The sequence below is a fragment of the Physella acuta genome, unplaced genomic scaffold, assembly GCF_028476545.2.
Source record: "Physella acuta isolate Inbredline_101_S28 unplaced genomic scaffold, ASM2847654v3 ptg000273l, whole genome shotgun sequence".
Classification (NCBI taxonomy): domain Eukaryota; kingdom Metazoa; phylum Mollusca; class Gastropoda; family Physidae; genus Physella; species Physella acuta.
Window position 1 is genome coordinate 44,734 of NW_026731792.1, and position 25,013 is coordinate 69,746.

The window sequence follows — 25,013 nt, forward strand, 5'->3', positions numbered from 1 at the left end:
ATCTAAATAACAGTGGTGAGACCTTAAATAAATCAGGGTGTCAAATGTTTTTGACTGCTTACACTGGCAATATTCTCAAAGCACTTTCGCAGGTGTGGCTGTACAGCCCTGGGGTCCTTGGACTGTGAGAGGATCTCTAGCAGCTCGTCGTCTGACAAGAAAAAGAAGCGTGGGAATCTGCCTCTCTTGGTCTCCAGGTAGTCGCTCAGACCCTTGGACACATGGTCCAGCAGTTCACTGCACTTCTTCAGGTCAGTCAACATGTTCTCATCAGGGCAGATCTGGATCACCTGGTGACACACAAACCACATGGGGCAGTCAGCAGTATCAGACATGGTGACACACAAACCACATGGGGCAGTCAGCAGTATCAGACCTGGTGACACACAAACCACATGGGGCAGTCAGCAGTATCAGACCTGGTGACACACAAACCAAATGGGGCAGTCAGCAGTATCAGACCTGGTGTGACACACAAACCACATGGGGCAGTCAGCAGTATCAGACCTGGTGACACACAAACCACATGGGGCAGTCAGCAGTATCAGACCTGGTGACACACAAACCACATGGGGCAGTCAGCAGTATCAGACATGGTGACACACAAACCACATGGGGCAGTCAGCAGTATCAGACATGGTGACACACAAACCGCATGGGGCAGTCAGCAGTATCACACCTGGTGACACACAAACCACATGGGGCAGTCACCAGTATTAGACCTGGTGACACACAAACCACATGGGGCAGTCAGCAGTATCAGACATGGTGACACACAAACCAAATGGGGCAGTCAGCAGTATCAGACCTGGTGACACACAAACCACATGGGGCAGTCAGCAGTATCAGACATGGTGACACACAAAACAAATAGGGCAGTCAGCAGTATCAGACATGATGACACACAAACCACATGGGGCAGTCAGCAGTATCAGACATGGTAACACACAAAACAAATAGGGCAGTCAGCAGTATCAGACATGATGACACACAAACTAAATGGGGCAGTCAGCAGTATCAGACATGATGACACACAAACCACATGGGGCAGTCAGCAGTATCAGACCTGGTGACACACAAACCACATGGGGCAGTCAGCAGTATCAGACCTGGTGACACACAAACCACATGGGGCAGTCAGCAGTATCAGACCTGGTGACACACAAACCACATGGGGCAGTCAGCAGTATCAGACCTGGTGACACACAAACCACATGGGGCAGTCAGCAGTATCAGACCTGGTGACACACAAACCACATGGGGCAGTCAGCAGTATCAGACCTGGTGACACACAAACCACATGGGGCAGTCAGCAGTATCAGACATGATGACACACAAACCAAATGGGGCAGTCAGCAATATCAGACCTGGTGACACACAAACCACATGGGGCAGTCAGACCTGGTGACACACAAACCACATGGGGCAGTCAGCAGTATCAGACCTGGTGACACACAAACCAAATGGGGCAGTCAGCAGTATCAGACCTGGTGACACACAAACCACATGGGGCAGTCAGCAGTATCAGACCTGGTGACACACAAACCACATGGGGCAGTCAGCAGTGTCAGACCTGGTGACACACAAACCACATGGGGCAGTCAGCAGTATCAGACCTGGTGACACACAAACCAAATGGGGCAGTCAGCAGTATCAGACCTGGTGACACACAAACCACATGGGGCAGTCAGACCTGGTGACACACAAACCAAATAGGGCAGTCAGCAGTATTAGACATGGTGACACACAAACCAAATGGGGCAGTCAGCAGTATTAGACCTGGTGACACACAAACCACATGGGGCAGTCAGCAGTATCAGACATGGTGACACACAAACCAAATGGGGCAGTCAGCAGTATCAGACCTGGTGACACACAAACCACATGGGGCAGTCAGCAGTATCAGACATGGTAACACACAAAACAAATAGGGCAGTCAGCAGTATCAGACATGATGACACACAAACCACATGGGGCAGTCAGCAGTATCAGACCTGGTGACACACAAACCAAATGGGGCAGTCAGCAGTATCAGACCTGGTGACACACAAACCAAATGGGGCAGTCAGCAGTATCAGACCTGGTGACACACAAACCACATGGGGCAGTCAGCAGTATCAGACCTGGTGACACACAAACCAAATGGGGCAGTCAGCAGTATCAGACCTGGTGACACACAAACCAAATGGGGCAGTCAGCAGTATCAGACATGGTAACACACAAAACAAATAGGGCAGTCAGCAGTATCAGACATGATGACACACAAACTAAATGGGGCAGTCAGCAGTATCAGACATGGTGACACACAAACCACATGGGGCAGTCAGACCTGGTGACACACAAACCACATGGGGCAGTCAGCAGTATCAGACCTGGTGACACACAAACCACATGGGGCAGTCAGCAGTATCAAACCTGGTGACACACAAACCACATGGGGCAGTCAGCAGTATCAGACATGGTGACACACAAACCACATGGGGCAGTCAGCAGTATCAGACATGGTGACACACAAACCACATGGGGCAGTCAGCAGTATCAGACCTGGTGACACACAAACCAAATGGGGCAGTCAGCAGTATCAGACCTGGTGACACACAAACCAAATGGGGCAGTCAGCAGTATCAGACCTGGTGTGACACACAAACCACATGGGGCAGTCAGCAGTATCAGACCTGGTGACACACAAACCACATGGGGCAGTCAGCAGTATCAGACCTGGTGACACACAAACCACATGGGGCAGTCAGCAGTATCAGACATGGTGACACACAAACCACATGGGGCAGTCAGCAGTATCAGACATGGTGACACACAAACCGCATGGGGCAGTCAGCAGTATCACACCTGGTGACACACAAACCACATGGGGCAGTCACCAGTATTAGACCTGGTGACACACAAACCACATGGGGCAGTCAGCAGTATCAGACATGGTGACACACAAACCAAATGGGGCAGTCAGCAGTATCAGACCTGGTGACACACAAACCACATGGGGCAGTCAGCAGTATCAGACATGGTAACACACAAAACAAATAGGGCAGTCAGCAGTATCAGACATGATGACACACAAACCACATGGGGCAGTCAGCAGTATCAGACATGGTAACACACAAAACAAATAGGGCAGTCAGCAGTATCAGACATGATGACACACAAACTAAATGGGGCAGTCAGCAGTATCAGACATGATGACACACAAACCAAATGGGGCAGTCAGCAGTATCAGACATGGTGACACACAAACCACATGGGGCAGTCAGCAGTATCAGACCTGGTGACACACAAACCACATGGGGCAGTCAGCAGTATCAGACCTGGTGACACACAAACCACATGGGGCAGTCAGACCTGGTGACACACAAACCACATGGGGCAGTCAGCAGTATCAGACCTGGTGACACACAAACCACATGGGGCAGTCAGCAGTATCAGACATGGTGACACACAAACCAAATGGGGCAGTCAGCAGTATCAGACCTGGTGACACACAAACCACATGGGGCAGTCAGCAGTATCAGACCTGGTGACACACAAACCACATGGGGCAGTCAGCAGTGTCAGACCTGGTGACACACAAACCACATGGGGCAGTCAGCAGTATCAGACCTGGTGACACACAAACCAAATGGGGCAGTCAGCAGTATCAGACATGGTGACACACAAACCACATGGGGCAGTCAGCAGTATCAGACCTGGTGACACACAAACCACATGGGGCAGTCAGCAGTATCAGACCTGGTGACACACAAACCACATGGGGCAGTCAGACCTGGTGACACACAAACCACATGGGGCAGTCAGCAGTATCAGACATGGTGACACACAAACCACATGGGGCAGTCAGCAGTATCAGACCTGGTGACACACAAACCACATGGGGCAGTCAGCAGTATCAGACCTGGTGACACACAAACCACATGGGGCAGTCAGACCTGGTGACACACAAACCACATGGGGCAGTCAGCAGTATCAGACCTGGTGACACACAAACCACATGGGGCAGTCAGCAGTATCAGACATGGTGACACACAAACCAAATGGGGCAGTCAGCAGTATCAGACCTGGTGACACACAAACCACATGGGGCAGTCAGCAGTATCAGACCTGGTGACACACAAACCACATGGGGCAGTCAGCAGTGTCAGACCTGGTGACACACAAACCACATGGGGCAGTCAGCAGTATCAGACCTGGTGACACACAAACCAAATGGGGCAGTCAGCAGTATCAGACATGGTGACACACAAACCACATGGGGCAGTCAGCAGTATCAGACCTGGTGACACACAAACCACATGGGGCAGTCAGCAGTATCAGACCTGGTGACACACAAACCACATGGGGCAGTCAGACCTGGTGACACACAAACCACATGGGGCAGTCAGCAGTATCAGACCTGGTGACACACAAACCACATGGGGCAGTCAGCAGTATCAGACATGGTGACACACAAACCAAATGGGGCAGTCAGCAGTATCAGACCTGGTGACACACAAACCACATGGGGCAGTCAGCAGTATCAGACCTGGTGACACACAAACCACATGGGGCAGTCAGCAGTGTCAGACCTGGTGACACACAAACCACATGGGGCAGTCAGCAGTATCAGACCTGGTGACACACAAACCAAATGGGGCAGTCAGCAGTATCAGACCTGGTGACACACAAACCACATGGGGCAGTCAGACCTGGTGACACACAAACCAAATGGGGCAGTCAGCAGTATCAGACCTGGTGACACACAAACCACATGGGGCAGTCAGCAGTGTCAGACCTGGTGACACACAAACCACATGGGGCAGTCAGCAGTATCAAACCTGGTGACACACAAACCACATGGGGCAGTCAGCAGTATCAGACATGGTGACACACAAACCAAATGGGGCAGTCAGCAGTATCAGACCTGGTGACACACAAACCACATGGGGCAGTCAGCAGTATCAGACCTGGTGACACACAAACCACATGGGGCAGTCAGCAGTGTCAGACCTGGTAACAAACAAACTGGCAATAAAAATAAGACAATTGTGCTCAACTCTGAGAAAATGGAAATGGATTGGCCACACACTCAGGAAGCCTGTATCCAGCATAACAAGACAGGCCCTCACCTGGAATCCACAAGGCAGGAGGAAGAGAGGCAGACCAAGAAAGACCTGGAGACGTGACCTGGAAGAAGACACCAAGAAGATTGGATACACCTGGGGACAGTTGGAGAGACTAGCCCTGGACAGAGACGTCTGGAAAGCTCTTGTCAGCGGCCTATGTCCCAGTAGGGACGACAGGCAAACATGATGATGACATGATGCTCAACTCTAATACTCCAAAAGCAAATTACAACAGTGTTTAGTGATCTCACGTGGATGAGGTTTGCCCATGACTTACATGTGGCAATGACTTACATATAGCTAAACTTTGGCCATGACTTATAAGCGGCTCAACTTTGGCCATGACTTATATGCGGCTCAAATTTGGCCATGACTTACATGTGGCTCAGCTTTGGCCATCCTCATGACCTTCCTCCACACGCGCTCCATGGTGTTGTACCTCTTGCTCTCTGTGGGCAGCTGTTTGGTGATGTCATCAGAGGAGAAGATAGGCTCTAGGTACAGCCATGACCTCTGGACATTCAGCCAGGCATCAAGTACGTCCTGCAAATGGTGGTTTACAATGGTGGTTTATCTTTTTTTTATTTAACTCAAGACTTTACACATTTTTTTTATTTGTTATAAAATGTTTATAAATTAATGAAAATGAACTTAAAAGGTGAAGGTCACCTGGGTTAGCTTAAGCTTTTGCTCCCATATACCGATGCGCTCCTCAAATTCTTTCTTGAAGGGTGAGAAAGCCATCGACTGGGTCAGGACGATGTGGTCATCCAACATTTGAGAGATCTCATCTGATGTTTTGAGCATGAAAGTGCCAGTGTTCTTGTAGGGCTGGACATCAAACTCTATGTTCTCCCAGTCAGCTTCCATCTTGTTCAGGGACTAGAGGATGACAGCCAGCATAAACAGATGTTTAAAGGATGACAGCCAGCATAAACAGATCTTTAAAAGATGACAGCCAGCATAAACAGATGTTTAAAAGATGACAGCCAGCATAAACAGATGTTTAAAAGATGACAGCCAGCATAAACAGATCTTTAAAAGATGACAGCCAGCATAAACAGATCTTTAAAAGATGACAGCCAGCATAAAACAGATCTTTAAAAGATGACAGCCAGCATAAACAGATCTTTAAAAGATTGCAGCCAGCATAAACAGATCTTTAAAAGATGACAGCCAGCATAAACAGATCTTTAAAAGATGACAGCCAGAATAAACAGATCTTTAAAAGATGACAGCCAGCATAAACAGATCTTTAAAAGATGACAGCCAGCATAAACAGATCTTTAAAAGATGACAGCCAGAATAAACAGATCTTTAAAAGATTGCAGCCAGCATAAACAGATCTTTAAAAGATTGCAGCCAGCATAAACAGATCTTTAAAAGATGACAGCCAGCATAAACAGATCTTTAAAAGATGACAGCCAGCATAAACAGATCTTTAAAAGATGACAGCCAGCATAAACAGATCTTTAAAAGATGACAGCCAGCATAAAACAGATCTCTACAGACTAAAGGATGACAGCCAGCATAAACAGATCTTTAAAAGATGACAGCCAGCATAAACAGATCTTTAAAAGATGACAGCCAGCATAAAACAGATCTCTACAGACTAAAGGATGACAGCCAGCATAAAACATATCTTTAGGGGCTTAAGGTTTGTGGCCAACAAAAATTGAATGACAACCCTGTCCTAACAGAAGACAGAAGCCCTACCAGCTCAATAGCATACTCCTTGGCTGCCACCTCAGAAACACGTGTGATGACCTCAATGTGCTCATCCAGTTTCAGCTCCAGCACTTTAGTGAAGGTCAGGTTGGGGCTTGGCTTCAGCTTCATCCCAATGTCTTCAGACAGCTGCAAAATGAGGGCGACTCAAGACATCATTAATTCAACCCCTAATAACAATATAAACAAAGGCATTTACTACTGACTAATTCAATATCCTATGTATTTGTTCCATGAACATACAATATCCTACATAAGGTTCTCAGAAAGATGGGAAACGGAAAAAAGCGTTGTTTTCGTTTGCATTTTTTCTGTGTGCGTTTTTTTCTGTGTGCGCTTTTTTCTGTTTGCACATCTTTCTGGTCACCCCCACATAATTATCCCATGAACTTACAACAGCACATGAATTTACAATATCCCATGAACCTACAATATCCTATAAATTTAATGAACTTACATTAATACAACATAATAATTTATCCTATGAACGTACAATATCCCATGAGTTTATCCCAGGAACCCACAATATCCCAAGTATTTATCCCATGAACTTACAATATCCCAGTGCCTCTTGCGAAGTCCCGGGTTAGTCAGGCCTTGTATAAGTGGGACATAAGGCTTAAAATCTTCTATGTTACTTTTGATGTTGTTTGCAACTTCCTGTACGGCTGTAGAGAAATAAAAATAGAAATCAGAGGTCTCAATATAAGGCACAACCGTACCTGGGATTTAGCCACAACTACACCAACTTACCTGGGATGTAGCCACAACTGCACCAACTTACCTGGGATGTAGCCACAACTACACCAACTTACCTGGGATGTAGCCACAACTGCACCAACTTACCTGGGATGTAGCCACAACTACACCAACTTACCTGGGATGTAGCCACAACTACACCAACTTACCTGGGATGTAGCCATAACTACACCAACTTACCTGGGATGTAGCCACAACTGCACCAACTTACCTGGGATGTAGCCACAACTGCACCAACTTACCTGGGATGTAGCCACAACTACACCAACTTACCTGGGATGTAGCCATAACTACACCAACTTACCTGGGATGTAGCCACAACTGCACCAACTTACCTGGGATGTAGCCACAACTACACCAACTTACCTGGGATGTAGCCATAACTACACCAATTTTACCAGGGATGTAGCAACAACTTCGCCAACTTATCTAGGATGTAGCCATAACTACACCAATTTTACCAGGGATGTAGCCACAACTTCGCCAACTTATCTAGGATGTAGCCATAACTACACCAACTTACCTGGGATGTAGCCATAACTACACCAATTTTACCAGGGATGTAGCAACAACTTCGCCAACTTATCTAGGATGTAGCCATAACTACACCAATTTTACCAGGGATGTAGCCACAACTTCGCCAACTTATCTAGGATGTAGCCATAACTACACCAATTTTACCAGGGATGTAGCCACAACTACACCAACTTACCTGGGATGTAGCCACAACTGCACCAACTTACCTGGGATGTAGCCACAACTACACCAACTTACCTGGGATGTAGCCATAACTACACCAACTTACCTGGGATGTAGCCATAACTACACCAATTTTACCAGGGATGTAGCCACAACTTCGCCAACTTACCAGTGAGGTAGCCACAACTACACCAACTTACCTGGGATGTTGCTGAAATATCGAACAGACTTTTGCATAGTTTTCCAAGACTCCGTGACAGTCCGCTCCAATTCTTCAGCATTGATGGAGCTCATGGGATCAGTGAGCCAGCTTTCATGCCAGCGCACCCACTCTGACGTGGTGATCCACAGCTTCCTGAACGGCTCAAACTCCTTCATGATCTTTCCTATACGGCTGTACTGTAACACAGAGATTCTTGGTTACAAGTCACATGACATCAGTCCAAGTCACATGACATGAGTCAGATGGCTTCAGTCTCATGACATCAGCAACATAAAATCAGTCACATAACTGGTCCCCAACTTAGTCAAATAAAAGCTGAACTTGTGGGAGCTTACATTGGTAGGCTTGAGCTTAAAGAGCTTCTCCCTGCTGTTGTAGAGCTGCGCCAGATCCTGGCAGTCTCTCAGGTTCTTGTACATTCTTCTCATCTCATTAGCATATTCATGAGCTTTGTCCATCTCAGAGTGTTCAGCCATAGCCGCCACAACAATCTACAACAATCAGAGACATTTTTAAATTATTTATTTTATTTTAGGAAAATTTTTTGGGAGAAAACAAGTAATCAAATAAGCAAGTTAAACAAACATAAAAATAACAAAGCTTTAAACAGCATTAAAATAAAATATAAAAACTAATTTTCTTCCACTATATAAGTGATATAAGTGATGCTAAAAGCACTGGTTACTCTGGAAATCTCTACACATTTTGCTAGCCATGTTTCAATTTTTACAGTTAAGACTAAAGAAAATATAAGTTGTTTCTTATTATTTTAAACCATTTGTAAGCATGTCATAATAAAGGTTTTTTTATACTTGTTTTTATTTTCTAATTTGTTGAACTTTGATAGTGTAGAGTTAATGACTAAATTGATTTTTAAAATTGGAAAATAATCAGTACACAAAATAGTTTCTCCATTCAATTTATTCTAAAGACTAAAATTATTTATTTAAATTTGTTATCAGTAACTTTAAATGACCATTTTCTTCCCCTTATAGAGGCAGCATTGGTTAGCAATTATAAAAACATCAGTAAGAGTATGGCTACTAATTAATGTTATTAACTAACTTTTGTTATAGAACATAGTAATGTATAAATTAATTTTTGATGACTAATTTAATACCTAACTACAAATAAATTTTTTGAAAGAAATGGTTCAAAATTGAGTTAACAAGTTTGACTACCAAAATAAAAGACAGACAGGGTGACCTATAAAAATATTGAGTACCTTCCTCAATCACTGTAGGCAATGAGTAGAACAGAGAGAGGTACAAACTCACCTGATTTGTGTCCAAGCGTTCATTAAGTGTGATGGTGTCACTGAGGTACAAACTCACCTGGTTTGTGTCCAAGCGTTCATTAAGTGTGATGGTGTCACTGAGGTACAAACTCACCTGGTTTGTGTCCAAGCGTTCATTAAGTGTGATGGTGTCACTGAGGTACAAACTCACCTGGTTTGTGTCCAAGCATTCATTAAATGTGATGGTGTCACTGAGGTACAAACTCACCTGGTTTGTGTCCAAGCATTCATTAAGTGTGATTGTGTCACTGAGGTACAAACTCACCTGGTTTGTGTCCAAGCGTTCATTAAGTGTGATGGTGTCACTGAGGTACAAACTCACCTGGTTTGTGTCCAAGCGTTCATTAAGTGTGATGGTGTCACTGAGGTACAAACTCACCTGGTTTGTGTCCAAGCGTTCATTAAGTGTGATGGTGTCACTGAGGTACAAACTCACCTGGTTTGTGTGCAAGCGTTCATTAAGTGTGATGGTGTCACTGAGGTACAAACTCACCTGGTTTGTGTGCAAGCGTTCATTAAGTGTGATTGTGTCACTGAGGTACAAACTCACCTGGTTTGTGTCCAAGCGTTCATTAAGTGTGATGGTGTCACTGAGGTACAAACTCACCTGGTTTGTGTCCAAGCGTTCATTAAGTGTGATGGTGTCACTGAGGTACAAACTCACCTGGTTTGTGTGCAAGCGTTCATTAAGTGTGATTGTGTCACTGAGGTACAAACTCACCTGGTTTGTGTCCAAGCATTCATTAAATGTGATGGTGTCACTGAGGTACAAACTCACCTGGTTTGTGTCCAAGCATTCATTAAATGTGATGGTGTCACTGAGGTACAAACTCACCTGGTTTGTGTCCAAGCGTTCATTAAGTGTGATGGTGTCAGACTCCAGTTGTCTGAAGTAGCGGTCCTCATCTTCCTCTAGAGCTTCCAGTTTCTTCTCACACATTTGCTCAATTTTTAATGGCCAGCTGATCATTAGGATCCTGGCAAGTCAAGAATTAGTTTCAATTAAACATCAAAATTAAGTTCCATAACACTAGTCTTAGAAAATCAATATCAACTTACTGGGTGAGAAAGTCCTCTAACTTACTGGGTGAGAAAGTCCTTTAACTTACTTGGTGAGAAAGTCCTCTAACTTACTAGGTGAGAAAGTCCTCTAACTTACTTGGTGAGAAAGTCCTCTAACTTACTGGGTGAGAAAGTCCTCTAACTTACTTGGTGAGAAAGTCCTCTAACTTACTAGGTGAGAAAGTCCTCTAACTTACTTGGTGAGAAAGTCCTCTAACTAACTTGGTGAGAAAGTCCTCTAACTTACTGGGTGAGAAAGTTCTCTAACTAACTTGGTGAGAAAGTCCTCTAACTTACTTGGTGAGAAAGTCCTCATCACTTAGACTGTAGTTGTAGTCATCCAGAATGTCATACTGAGATAACACAACAGCCATGTTTTCCTGGTTCAGAGAAGACAACATTTTCAAATTATTCTTTTCTTTCTTTTTTTTTGTTTTTCATTTTTAATGCTGGAAGAGATTGCCCCAACATAATTAAGTATTACGTGTCAACTTGTTATGCGCCATTCAGGCAAATGGCTCTGATTGCAGCCTGCTTTTCATTTTGGACCAGGGTGGTCAGTGTGTTTTCTCAGGCTAACATCAAATCTGAGTTCTATCAACAACTCACTCATCTAGCCTTACTGAATCCTACTCTAGCCAAATGTGATGAGCCACCTACCCTAATCTTGTCCAGCTTTAAGGGGACCTCCCCTATCCATTCTCTCAGGTTAAAAAGCTCCTCAATGCAGGCTGGAACATCAGTGATTCGTGAAAGCATGTCTCGGAACTCTATTATTAGCTGGATTTTAAAGCAGGGAAGGAAAGTATAAATAAAAACTGTTGTTGCATTACTGTGTATTAAGGAAATGAAAAAAATCAATTAGAAAACACTCAGAGCAGACAAACTTAAAATGAACATGTTTGATCATCTACAAAGAAAACCTGCAGAAAATTGTAAACTGTTTAGATTTGCATGGACATACCTCATCAGCCATCTTTCTCAGTTTTTTGGCAATAAGTGAAAGAATTGAGCTGGCCAACTCCAATCTTTTGGTGCTCAACTGATCTCTCACCCCTTCAACATTGACTAAATAAGGGCCTATAGCAATGCTGTAGGGTAAAATCTTTAGGATTGTCTCCCTTTCTCTCAGATGTTTTTGGGCCTCTTTGTCCATTTCCTTGGTAGTCTTGTCTTCCTCTTCTATGGCACTACAACAGTTTTTAAATTCAGAAATCAATAGTTGAAAATTGCTATGTTAGCTACTGTATTACACATATCTAAACCTAATCTAATGTTTGAAACATTGGTACCTATCTTTGTTTTTCAACTAACTACTTAAAATGTCAACAAATATTTTTGCAATCTACTTTTCACTTTAATCTGTTATTTATCTGAATTTCTGAATGACATTTAGTGGTGTCGTTGCGTACAACCCATAATAAAAGAAATAGTCTCAATATTGATTTACGTGATGAATTGTTTGATGTCCAAGTTTACAATGGGTAGAAACTGCTCAAACTTTTTGGCGTAGGCCAGCAGTGGGATCATGGAGGAGGTGACGGCGTCCCGTAGGGTGTGCCTCAACTCTCTGATCTCTGTCTCATTCTTGTCCACAGCTTCCAGGAGTGGCGTCTCAGACCAGGATATGTCTTGCATGATGAACTTAAGAAACAATGGAGTAGTACATAGTAATCATCCAAAAACATATCTTTTATAAAAAAATTTTTTTTTTTAATTTAGAGACTATCTAGACATGTAAACACATTCACAATAATTTGTTTAAACTGCAGATATAGTCTTTGGTACCAGCTGATGAAAAATCAGCGATAAAATACCCCTGTTTATTAAAGTGACTACAAGAGTCCCCCTGTCCAGTAGTGACCTCCCCAATCCCACTGTCCAGTAGTGACCTCCCCAATCCCACTGTCCAGTAGTGACCTCCCCAATCCCACTGTCCAGTAGTGACCTCCCCAATCCCACTGTCCAGTAGTGACCTCCCCAATCCCACTGTCCAGTAATGACCTCCCCAATCCCACTGTCCAGTAGTGACCTCCCCAATCCCACTGTCCAGTAGTGACCTCCCCAATCCCACTGTCCAGTAGTGACCTCCCCAATCCCACTGTCCAGTAGTGACCTCCCCAATCCCACTGTCCAGTAGTGACCTCCCCAATCCCACTGTCCAGTAGTGACCTCCCCAATCCCACTGTCCAGTAGTGACCTCCCCAATCCCAGTCCAGTAGTGACCTCCCCAATCCCACTGTCCAGTAGTGACCTCCCCAATCCCACTGTCCAGTAGTGACCTCCCCATTCCACTGTCCAGTAGTGACCTCCCCAATCCCAGTCCAGTAGTGACCTCCCCAATCCCACTGTCCAGTAGTGACCTCCCCACTTCCACTGTCCAGTAAAGTGATCAACCCAAACCTACTTTCTCCAGCACTGGAATGTTCCAGGTGCCAAAGACAGCATTGTTGAAGAGATTCTCCATAATGTCAGCAAAGCCTTCTGGGTCAGCATTGAAGTGGACTTTTTCATCAAGGATTAGGTCCAGGATGAAGATTGGTGCTTTTCTTGGTCTGGAATACAAATGTTTTCATCAGACGAGGTAGGGTAAAAAACTAAACAATACACCGATAAAATATGATATGACCAGTGGCTGGACAACTGACACAAATGACCAGTGGCTGGACAACTGACACAAATGACCAGTGGCTGGACAACTGACACAAAAGATATGACCAGTGGCTGGACAACTAACACAAATGACCAGTGGCTGGACAACTAACACAAATGACCAGTGGCTGGACAACTGACCAGTGGCTGAACAACTGACACAAATGACCAGTGGCTGGACAACTGACACAAAAGATATGACCAGTGGCTGGACAACTAACACAAATGACCAGTGGCTGGACAACTAACACAAATGACCAGTGGCTGGACAACTAACACAAATGACCAGTGGCTGGACAACTGACACAAAAGATATGACCAGTGGCTGGACAACTGACACAAATGACCAGTGGCTGGACTTACACAAAGGGACTGTGTTGCAGGTTGTTGCCCCATCGATAATGTGGTCTGACATCCATGGTAGCATAGCAGGCGTCAAGTATCATGCTGGTGAAGTTTCTCAGTGAGTCAAACACAAGGGTACGTATAGTGTCCTAAGGGAGAAACAACAAGACATACAGTGTCCTGTTGGAGGACATACAGTGTCCTGTTGGAGGACATACAGAGTCCTGCTGGAGAAATAAGTACAGGTCCAGAGTCCTCTCAGAGATACCTTACCTAAACGTCTTACCTAAGCGTCAGACAACTTTTACCCACCTGCATGATAAACTTGACAGTTTCATTAAATTTTTTCATTTTTGAGATTTGATAAATGGCCCAGTTGTCTTCATAAATGTTGAACCAGCCTTTTCTCACCCCCATGAATGACTTGCGGATGTGAGTTTTCAAAAGATTTAACCACTGCTCACGCAAGTAGTTGCTCATCTAATGAAGGTCAATTTAAAGAATTAATTAGTACAGCGTAATTCCTTGATGTTTTTCTGTAATGACTGGAGTGACACTCCAATCAACTCCGTGTTTTCAACTATCCTTTATGATATATATACCCCCAGTCACCACTGTAATAGCCTGGACCACTAAACCCCCCCCCCACTGTAGTGGCCAGTACCACTACACCCCTACTGTAACGGCCAGTGCCACTACACCCCCCACTGTAGTGGCCAGTACCACTACACCCCCCTTCTGTAATGGCCAGTACCACTACACCCCCCACTGTAATGGCCAGTACCACTACACCCCCCCCCCCACTGTAGTGGCCAGTACCACTACACCCCCCTTCTGTAATGGCCAGTACCACTATGCCCCCCACTCACCACTGTAAAGGCCAGTACCACTACACCCCCCACTGTAATGGCCAGTACCACTACACCCCCCACTGTAGTGGCCAGTACCACTACACCCCCCTTCTGTAAAGGCCAGTACCACTACACCCCTACTGTAATGGTCAGTACCACTACACCCCCCACTCACCACTGTAAAGGCCAGTACCACTACACCCCCCACTCACCACTGTAGTGGCCAGTACCACTACACCCCCCACTGTAATGGCCAGTACCACTACACCCGCCACTGTAATGGTCTGGACCACTACACCCCCCACTGTAAAGGCCAGTACCACTACACCCCCCACTGTAATGGTCTGGACCACTACACCCCCCACTGTAATGGCCAGTACCACTACACCCCCCACTCACCACTGTAATGGTCTGGACCACTACACCCCCCACTCACCATTGTGATGGCCTGGTCCTGCAGGTTCTCAAACTCCTGCACCTTGAACATCTTTGTGATTTTAAAGTTGAAAAAGCTCATGTTGTTGAGCAGCTGGTTGCACTCTGTCCTGACCAGGCACATGGCTTCTATGCTCTCAGTGATGGTATAGATTGAGCTGTAGGCAAAACTGTCACTCTGTCTTGCGTAGGGGTAAGGGGGCACATCTGGACATTTGGCTGGAGGAAAGGTAAATACACATCAAATGTTACAACGGTCACTCTGTCTTGCGTAGGGGTAAGGGGGCACATCTGGACATTTGGCTGGAGGAAAGGTAAATACACATCAAATGTTACAACGGTCACTCTGTCTTGTGTAGGGGTAAGGGGGCACATCTGGACATTTGGCTGGAGGAAAGGTAAATACACATCAAATGTTACAACGGTCACTCTGTCTTGCGTAGGGGTAAGGGGGCACATCTGGACATTTGGCTGGAGGAAAGGTAAATACACATCAAATGTTACAACGGTCACTCTGTCTCTCATAGGGGTAAGGGGGCACATCTGGACATCTGGATGGAGGAAAGGTAAACACACACCAAATGTTACAACAAAACTGTCAAATCTTAGTTATTACAACTGTGACATCCTATGTACAAAAACAAGCTCCACCTCCCAAAAACTTTACAGCACTTTTAACATGGCCATACCACCATGTGAGGATGTAAATAAAATGTCCTTACAGTACATGGGGGCTGGCCTCTCATAGCGGATGGGTAATGTAACAAAAGCAAAGGGTGAGGATGTAAATAAAATGTCCTTACAGTACATGGGGGCTGGCCTCTCATAGCGGATGGGTAATGTGACAAAAGCAAATGTCGATGGATCATCCCGGACAGCTTTCTCAAGTATAAATTGGTTCATCACTCTACAGTAGTCCAAGGTAATTTCTTCCTCGATTTTCGTTGTTGCTTCTCGAAGCCTAAAACAGAACACATATAAAATTAAAAAATGTATACACTTAAAATTATTTAGCTTTTCTATTGTTTTTACTATTAATATTTTGTTAAAATTACAGTTAAAATTACAAATTCTAGTTATTTATAAGTTTTAAAAAAAAAGCCAGGCTACAAACTTTTTAAACTTGCTGAGGCCAGGGGTGGAGTGTGCACGCTTCTCTATCTCTGCAAAGTTTTTCTCAGTCAGGTTCCCCAAGCCATCCATGGGCATACAGTCTACATAGAGTGTGTAGCGCAGCTCTGCCTCACACTGCTTCCTCGCCTGGTAAGCAAACGCTACCCTGTCTGCAAATATTCTGGGATCTTCTGCTCTGAACATGAGCCTCCATCTCTCAATCCAAAACTGATTTGGGTAAATATTTCTCTTGCCAGTGACAGGGTCGATAGATCCATTAATCACCATCTCCCCATTGGGGTCAACTATCCGGCAGTTTTCGTCCACTCGCTGGACAAAATATTTCTTTGTGTCAGCATCATAATCCAAAACACCAGCATCATACCAATCATATTCTATGCTAGGGTCTGTTGGATCTTCTGTAATAAGTAAACAAAGATTGAACTAGTCAACAACTAACTCACACCATCTTCGTCTTTAGTGGGAAACAAACAGTGTCACCATCTCTAGTGGGAAACAAACACTGTCACCATTTTAGTGGGCAATAAACAGTGTCACCATCTCTAGTGGGAAACAAACAGTGTCACCATCTCTAGTGGGAAACAAACACTGTCACCATTTTAGTGGGCAACAAACACTGTCACCATCTCTAATGGGCAAAAAGCAAACACTTAGTATCACCATTTAGTGGGCAACAAATAAACAGTTTCAATATCTTTAATTAGGCTACAAACACTTACTGTCACCATCTTCATCTTTAGTTGGCAACAAACACACGCTTGGTATTGGCGCCTGACCCTTGCTCATGTACCCTAGGCGCATCCACTCCTTGGGAGTCCTGTTGTCAAATTCTGCGTTGTCAAACAAGCCAAGGGGTAGGTAAGGAGGAAAAGGTGCTGGATCATTTGGGTTCATCATAAGAATTATGTTCAGGTTTGTGTGCTGTTTAGGCATCAAGAGTTCTGTTTTCACTCCCCTCTCCCTCAGCAGAGTGGGCAAGTCTAGCCTTGCATACAGGCGTCGCAGCCTGAATAGGACAGAAGAAATCTCTTAAAGAATTTGGTGTAGCAAGAGAAAAAAAAGATTTTCCATAAGCCAACAGTTACTTTAACAATGGTATCATAAATATTTCAGTCTGCTGTTGTGACACAGATGGCATAAGTGGAAAAAAAAAAGTGTGTCAGTTCAAGAAATTAGGATTGAAATGTAAGACCTATTCTAATTCTCTAAAGTGAAGAGATTGTTATACCTAAATCACATTCTTTGTATTAACCCTTCAATGGCTTTGAGATCAATAATTCATTATAAACCTAATTTTTAAAATTCTAAATTTATCCAACATATTGGCTTATTCATTAACTCTAAATACAAATGCATTGCATCTCTACTTTAATATGCATGCATTACCTCTCTACTTTAACAAACAAGCATTACCTCTCTACTTTAACAAACAAGCATTACCTCTCTACTTTAACAAAAAAAGATTAGCGCTCTAATTTAACAAACAATCATTACCTCTCTACTTTAACAAACAAGCTTTCCCTCTCTACTTTAACAAACAAGCATTCCCTCTCTACTTTAAGGGGATATGCGCGACAAAAAACCACAAAATTTCTTGTTTTTCGTCATGATGGGTTTCTTGCACTTTTGGATACTTTGTCCATTTTTGTATTAGGAAAATAATAACTTTAATGAGAAAAAAATTTTTTTAGGTGTTTAAATTACCATTTTTATGACCCTGTTAATTAAAAATAATCAATTTTTCCCAATCTTACACGCTCTCTATGAAAAGTTGTATATCTCTCATCATATTGAATTTGGCATCATTGGAAAGCTGGATTTCTACTTTATTTGATAATCTTAATTTCCATCATCTGGGAAACACCCAAAGCTTACAATCGGCTTTGCAGTTTACCCAGATATGCTATTTTCGTGACCTACTTTTCGTTACTTTTGGCTGTTTTTCTCAGTTCGAATGTTTTTAACACTATAAAGCCTACTACTTTTTTATTTATTAAACAATCGCAACCATATTTTCAGTAATTGTTCTTCGTGCAAAAATACAACTTTTGTCACGAGGGAATTGTGATGGCTTACATAGAAAAAAAGTATTTGGTAATTAAATTGCAAATTCTGACAATTTTGAACACTAGAAATGGTACGATTTTGTAGACTTTGTAAAATTCTTACTAGTAGCTATTTCAAAAAGTTGTCGTGACAAAAGTTTTAATATATCCTGAAATACAAGCAGTTTAAATTTGATTGCTCTAGGTGCATAAATAAAAAAGCCTTAGCATTTTTAAAAGTACCAAAAAATTCAAAATGGCGGAGGTTATTTCGGGTTTTCATGACAACCAAAATTGTTTTCAACCCTTTTTTTGCTGTTTAATACTTACTTTTATATGCCAAACATGATAAAAGTATTCAAAATGCTTTAGATATTAGATTGTAAAAAATAGGAAAAAACATAGCATATCCCCTTAACAACCAAACATTACCTCTCTACTTCAACTTTTCGGGGCTTCTCACCAGGAACATGTAACACAGGGAGCTGAACTTTTGGTTCAAAAGCTAGAGCATTGAAATCCTGGCACAGAAATTAGTTTTTAATTTATTAGTTTTTTTAAATCTAACAAATTTTGTTTGCAATCTATCAAATTTTGTTTAAAACTTATCAAGTTTTGTTTGAAATTTATTAAAAGTTAAAGCAATGAAAGCTTAGCACAAGCAATTTTAAAAAAAATTTTTTTATCAAAGCTAGAGCATTACCCTAATTGTGCTTTTAAGCCAATAATTTATGTTGGGCATTTGTTAAATACACTTTTTAAAAATTCTTTGCTTGCATTTTCACAGAAGAAACAATACATAGTATTTTGAACTTTATCAGCTGTGATAACAAAACAAAAAACAGCTGTAATACCAAACAAAAGTTGTCAACTCACACAACCACTGGCACAGCTCTCCCCAGGTTTAGCCTGAAAATAAAACGAAATTTATATACAGTATCATGGAGAAACTTTTACAGGCCCATTTGGTCCAGCATATTGTTTAATGTAATAGCTAGAAATGTTTCAAGTTTTGTTGTTTTGTTTTAAAAGTTACCTTTTTAATGAAAACCCCAGTGTGTGGGCCAAAAACTTGAGTCTCTAAATCTTTATCAACTTGTTCTTTAGTCACTTCAAATGTGTTGGCTGCAAATAAAAACCAGCAAACATTCATCCAGTGATAAAACAAAACAACATTCCTATGTTACAACATCAAGTTAATAACTTTTACTTAACTGAACTTTTGATTTAAGAACTTACTGAGTGGTGTATGTTTTTCTGTATTGATTTTCCAGAGTGAATCTTGATATGTTTTAGCACCAGACTTTGTAATTAGCTAAAATATAAACAGATGTGGTGTTAACTTTTAATAAATGAAAAAACCATGTCATGACAAAATTATTGTTTCTACATGTCATATGAATTTTAACTTTATATGAGCCAAAAGAGAATTCACAAAAATATTTTTTATTGTTTGTGTTTTATAGTCATGTAATAATCAGAAATGTAATTACCTCTAATTCACCAAGATCTGCTCCCTGGGTTATTAAATCAGAGTAGTAACCTCTAGCCTTAGTCTGAGGATATTTTGTTTCTCCATATTTTAGTTTATTTATCAATGTAGATCTCTTTTTATCTGCTGCCATAAACCGGGCTCTTGAGTATGACATGTTGATCTAATCTAAAGATTTTGAAAATGTATATAGGCTTTATGTATGTATGTATGTATATATATATATATATATATATATATATATATATATATATATATATATATATATATATATATATATATATATATATATATATATATATATATATATATATATATATATATATATATATATATATATATATATATATATATATATATATATATATATATATATATATATATATATATATATATATATATATATATATATATATATATATATATTGTATATATATATACATTGTGTAATATCTTTGTACCTATTACTTCACTCTATATGACTTACAAAAATAAATAAATAAAAAAACAGGAAAAAAAGTACTTCTTTTTTAGTTTGTTCTGATGTTGGAAAAAAATATCTAATTAGCATGGTTTAATAAAGGGAAGTGTGGTAGGTAAAACACAGGTATTTTAAATACAACTTTTAAAAAAATTGTATACACTGAATGAATACTAATTATTATTTTTGCTCAATAACAGTGTAGAAGGCACTCCTAAATGTCATTTATATTTACAGTTATGTTTCCATTTGCATTATTGTTTACATTTTTGTTTGTGTTACTTTTGCGTCTGTTTTTGGGTTGGTGTTACATTTGTGTTTGTGTTTTCGTTGGATTTTACTTTTGTTTTTGCATTTCCTTTAGTGTTTGCGCTACACTCCCATTTGTGTTTTCGGTTGTGGTTGGTTGTGGTTAGGGTTAAGTTAAGAGTTAGGTTTAAGGTTATGTTTTATTTTCTCAAACGTCCATATTTGAAGATAAACATCTAATTTGACGGGCATAAACACACAAGTCATGGTCCTTTACAGATAGGTTTTTCACAAAAGCCAGTGCAAGGCCTGGCCGGCTAGTTAGAGATCTAAAGAATCTAGACCAGGGGTTCCTAACCTTTTTTTACTCTAGAGCACATTCTAAAATATCGGTAGGGTGACGGGCACCACCTATTTTAAATCGAAAAACTCCTTTCATAACTTGTCATTTTCCCATAATTTATTTTCTTATTAACTTATTTTCTTATAGTCATAATGTATTAATAAATAATAAAGAAAAATGTTTCAAAATAATTAAATTATTTGGCATTTTTTTCAAATTGCATACACAGAAAAATTTATTTACAAAACGTAAATAGTGCAGTCTGGCTCGCCGCTAGACAAGTTGGGACAAGTATCAAACATATTTCATAAACCTAGGCAGTCAAAAAAAAATTAAAACTGTAACAAATGAATAAAAATAAATCATATTTTAAAATAATGTTCATGAAAAAAATTCTGTCTCTGTCGAATAGTGAGAGGCGGGCACATACAAATCGTTCAGCGGGCGCCATGGTGCCCGCGGGCACAGGGTTGGGAACCCCTGATCTAGACTTTAATATAGTTAATATAGATCTAGTACTAATACCTTAGTTTAATATTAGTTAGTCTACTACTACTGACACTCCAGGTAGCAATGTTTCTTCCAGACTTTTTACTCCGGGGGGGGGGGGGGGGGCAATGGAGGGGCGGCGGGGTGGCGGCGGACTAAAGTTTTTTTTTTTGGGGGGGGGGGGGGGGTTGGACACTGTTAAAAGTATTATAGATTATAGTATATAGAGATAATCTATATAAATTCCATTTCATTTGGGGGGGGGGGGGGTAGACTCAAGTTGATACTCTTGAAGTGGTCTTGAAGAGATGCCTGGAAGAAACACTGCTAGCTAGCAGCTAGATCTAGATTCTAGCTCTAGGTCTCTTCAAACTAAATTTTAAATCTAGGTCTAGATCTAGATCTAGACCTAGATCTAGTAGTAACAAACTAACAGATTCTAGATCTAGATCTAAGATCTAGTCTAGATCTAGAATTTCTAGATAAGAATAAAAGATTGAAGTAAAGTAACTTGCTTTCTTTTTTTTATATTGTTAAGAAAAGGACCTTTATTAAGGTTCAAACACTAAAACTCTGTACACTGGGTGTAATCTAGAGTACACTGGACTTGTAGTTCAATAACTTCAATAATAACTTGTTCTTGAAACCGTTTCTGTTACATTCGTATTTCCTTCACCAACAGGTGGGAAAAACTATCGTCTGCGCAGGGCTGCGCATCTAGACTACTCTTACTACTCTAGAATCTAGATCTAGATCTAGATCTAGAAATCTAGATCTAGAGTAGCTCGAACGTTAAATTTCCTGCTAGAAAATTGTTTGATGTGTGATAATGAGAAGGCGAAGACAGTTAATGCATAAACTTTTTGCCATAAATTGCTGTCATTTGTTAATTTTCTTTTAAATAAAAAATTAAAATAATAATAACATTCGTCTGCATTTGTGATTGTTTTCTGTTGATTTTCCGACTCCGTGTTTTAATATTTAACTAGAATACCCGTCATCCGTTGGATAACTGTGGGTTTCGGGGGTCATCCATCAAAAAACATCACGTCTGTCACTCAGAGGCATAGCGACCCTTCCTGGCGCCCGGGGACAAACTTTTCGATTTTAACCCCACCTCCCAAGATTTCAATTTTCAACCTCCTCCCCTCAAACTTTTGATGTGCACCCCCCCCCCCCCCCCCACTCAAATTTTCGATTTGAACCCCCCCCCCCTCAACCTTTCAATTTATTTTTCCAAACCATTTTGGCGCCCCAACATATGTCCCCCCGCCCCCCCCCCCCCCTTCCCCCCTCCACCTCCCCCCCCCCCCCCCTCCTCGCTACGCTACTGCAGTGTCACTTATCGTCACAAAAAAACAGACCCCACTTTCAAAAATTTGTTTTTTATCTTTTAAAAACACCGAAAACACCGATTTCGGACTATCCCTTCATATACTGACTTCATAGGTGACCTACTCAACTCTACTTCACCTGCCCAGTGTCCCGCCAAGTCTCAGACAACATGTTTTTATCGTTTAAAAAACGATTCCAGCCGAGCATGTCTCTGACCACACTATCCTTTCATATGCTTAGGACAAAGAAACAGACAAACTCTACTTCACCAGCCCTGTATCCTGCCAAGTTCAGATAGGCAACTTTATTATTCACATCTAAAAAAAAAAAAAATTGAAAAAAAAATCATTGACGAATTGGTCTAGAACCTGTGCCACCCACATGAGAGCCGACCTCACTACCAAGTTAGCTATTTACTCGTGACATTACAAGTGAAGTTTTATACTATACTTTGAGTCTCCTTACGCGCATAGATCTACATCTAACTCTAGTAGTAGTAACTTTCAAATTAAATTTTATCTTAAATTAGCCAAACAAAAATTTATATAAAATAAAGAAGGTCTGAAATTATCTAGATCTAGATAGAATTATCTAGATCTAGTCTAGATTCTACGACTCTTTTGCTTAAGTCTTCTTATGTTTAGTTTTTCTTGCTAGACCTAGAATCTAGATCTAATCATTAGCTACGCTTATAAGTTATAGGCCCGGAGCGAGCATTTCAAAATTACCATATTCCAAACAAAGATTTATATAAAATAATAAAGGTCTAAAATAGTTTAGTATATAGAAAATCATTATTATCTAAATCTAGATAGAAAATTATCTATATTTTAGATCTACGACTGAGCTCTATCTAGAGTTTACGTCTATAATTTTGCACACTTAGCGGTATAGAAGCCGCGTATGAATCTTAAGTTATGCAAATAGGTCCCGCATCCAGCATTTCCTAATTAGCATATTTCATAGCTATACAAAAAAAGATTTATATAAAATAATAAAGGTCTAAAATAGTTTAGTATATAGAAACTCATTATTATCTAAATCTAGATAGAATTATCTATATTCTAGATCTACGACTGGTTTGCTAAAGTTTCGTTTTTTTTATTGTATTTATAACTAATAAATCTTGGATTTGACCTAGATTTTTAGATTCTAGATTCTAGATCTAGATCTATAAATAACTTTCCTTCGACAGCTGATCTTTAGACCTAGAGAAATTTATTGTAAAACTAAATGAAAAAGACAGTTGAAAATTGATATAAGTGTTGGAACGTAATAAATACAGCAAACGGACGTATTGTTAAAGTTAAAGCCGACAGAAAATTAGCTTTAGAACGCGTTAAACATTGGAATGGGAACACAATCTTCTTCGATAGGCCGCCATTATCGATGTAAAAAAATAAACACATCATGTGACGTCACTGTTTCCGTCGAGTCTAGTGGCTTTTCAAATCTTTTTTAAAAAAATGGGTTAATCTGCATATGAATAAATCAATTAATTAATTAACGTCTTTAAATAAATTTGTGATCAACAGTCTGTCTGCATTAAAAAATTATTCTCTACCTGCATACCATTTTACAGCTTTCCAGATAGAGTCGAACATATCACAATTTTCGATCAGGCAAACAAATAAATATTCAAACATGTAAACAAACTTGACTTTTAGTAGTATATAGATATAGATCTAGATCTAGATCTAGATCAATATTCCTTTTGCGGAGGCTCCCCTCCCACGCATGTATAGAAATAGAAATATATTAAAAATTACATTATTAGTAGAGAAATGTTGTTATTAACCCCACCTTTTAGAATTCTACGGCTTCTTCCCTTTCCCTCACCTGCGACTTACCGGTATCTAAAAAAATACTTGATTGAATCATAGATCTAGACTTATTATATCACCGCCTAATGGCCTAATCTATATCTTAATTAAATTAATCTATTCTGACTGATTTAAATCTCTAGATCTAGATCTACCTACTTTTACAATTTTCTTTTTGTAAATCACAAACTTTAAAGTATCGTCAAAATTGATTGCTTTGCACAATAAAACGCTATTTTCTTTTACTAATTATATTCATTAACACTTGCTCAATGTTTGTTTTTATTCAAACATGATTTGTTCCAGAGGAATTTACCTCTAAAAACAAACATGTGACGTCATGCACACGGACAACTAAGATGCAATTTAGTGCAGCACTTCATTAAAAAAATAATTACATCTAGCGCCTTGAGGGAGTGGTAATCAGTGAAGTAAAATGAATACAATATGTTTTAACTAC

At 40.9% G+C, this 25,013-nt stretch overlaps 1 protein-coding gene across 1 annotated transcript in view; it reads right to left on the reverse strand.

Moving 5' to 3' along the window:
- LOC131939302 (dynein axonemal heavy chain 1) overlaps nucleotides 1-24,844 on the reverse strand; it is a 62,826-nt gene extending 37,982 nt beyond the window's left edge. Inside the window, exons 1-25 of the mRNA XM_059297523.1 lie at nucleotides 24,713-24,844; nucleotides 19,835-20,001; nucleotides 19,581-19,656; nucleotides 19,378-19,466; nucleotides 19,218-19,250; nucleotides 18,774-18,862; nucleotides 17,016-17,302; nucleotides 16,277-16,694; nucleotides 15,966-16,123; nucleotides 15,164-15,381; nucleotides 14,189-14,356; nucleotides 13,895-14,025; nucleotides 13,287-13,434; nucleotides 12,330-12,523; nucleotides 11,844-12,069; nucleotides 11,540-11,659; nucleotides 11,177-11,259; nucleotides 10,653-10,794; nucleotides 8,856-9,011; nucleotides 8,498-8,696; nucleotides 7,395-7,507; nucleotides 6,828-6,968; nucleotides 5,781-5,993; nucleotides 5,490-5,654; nucleotides 63-290 (exon numbers count right to left, since the gene is read on the reverse strand). Coding sequence (XP_059153506.1) covers nucleotides 63-290; nucleotides 5,490-5,654; nucleotides 5,781-5,993; nucleotides 6,828-6,968; nucleotides 7,395-7,507; nucleotides 8,498-8,696; nucleotides 8,856-9,011; nucleotides 10,653-10,794; nucleotides 11,177-11,259; nucleotides 11,540-11,659; nucleotides 11,844-12,069; nucleotides 12,330-12,523; nucleotides 13,287-13,434; nucleotides 13,895-14,025; nucleotides 14,189-14,356; nucleotides 15,164-15,381; nucleotides 15,966-16,123; nucleotides 16,277-16,694; nucleotides 17,016-17,302; nucleotides 18,774-18,862; nucleotides 19,218-19,250; nucleotides 19,378-19,466; nucleotides 19,581-19,656; nucleotides 19,835-19,990 — 3,951 coding nt within the window. The 5' untranslated portion in view covers nucleotides 19,991-20,001; nucleotides 24,713-24,844. The remainder of the gene's footprint in view (nucleotides 1-62; nucleotides 291-5,489; nucleotides 5,655-5,780; nucleotides 5,994-6,827; nucleotides 6,969-7,394; nucleotides 7,508-8,497; nucleotides 8,697-8,855; nucleotides 9,012-10,652; nucleotides 10,795-11,176; nucleotides 11,260-11,539; nucleotides 11,660-11,843; nucleotides 12,070-12,329; nucleotides 12,524-13,286; nucleotides 13,435-13,894; nucleotides 14,026-14,188; nucleotides 14,357-15,163; nucleotides 15,382-15,965; nucleotides 16,124-16,276; nucleotides 16,695-17,015; nucleotides 17,303-18,773; nucleotides 18,863-19,217; nucleotides 19,251-19,377; nucleotides 19,467-19,580; nucleotides 19,657-19,834; nucleotides 20,002-24,712) is intronic.
- Nucleotides 24,845-25,013: the final 169 nt, after the last annotated feature.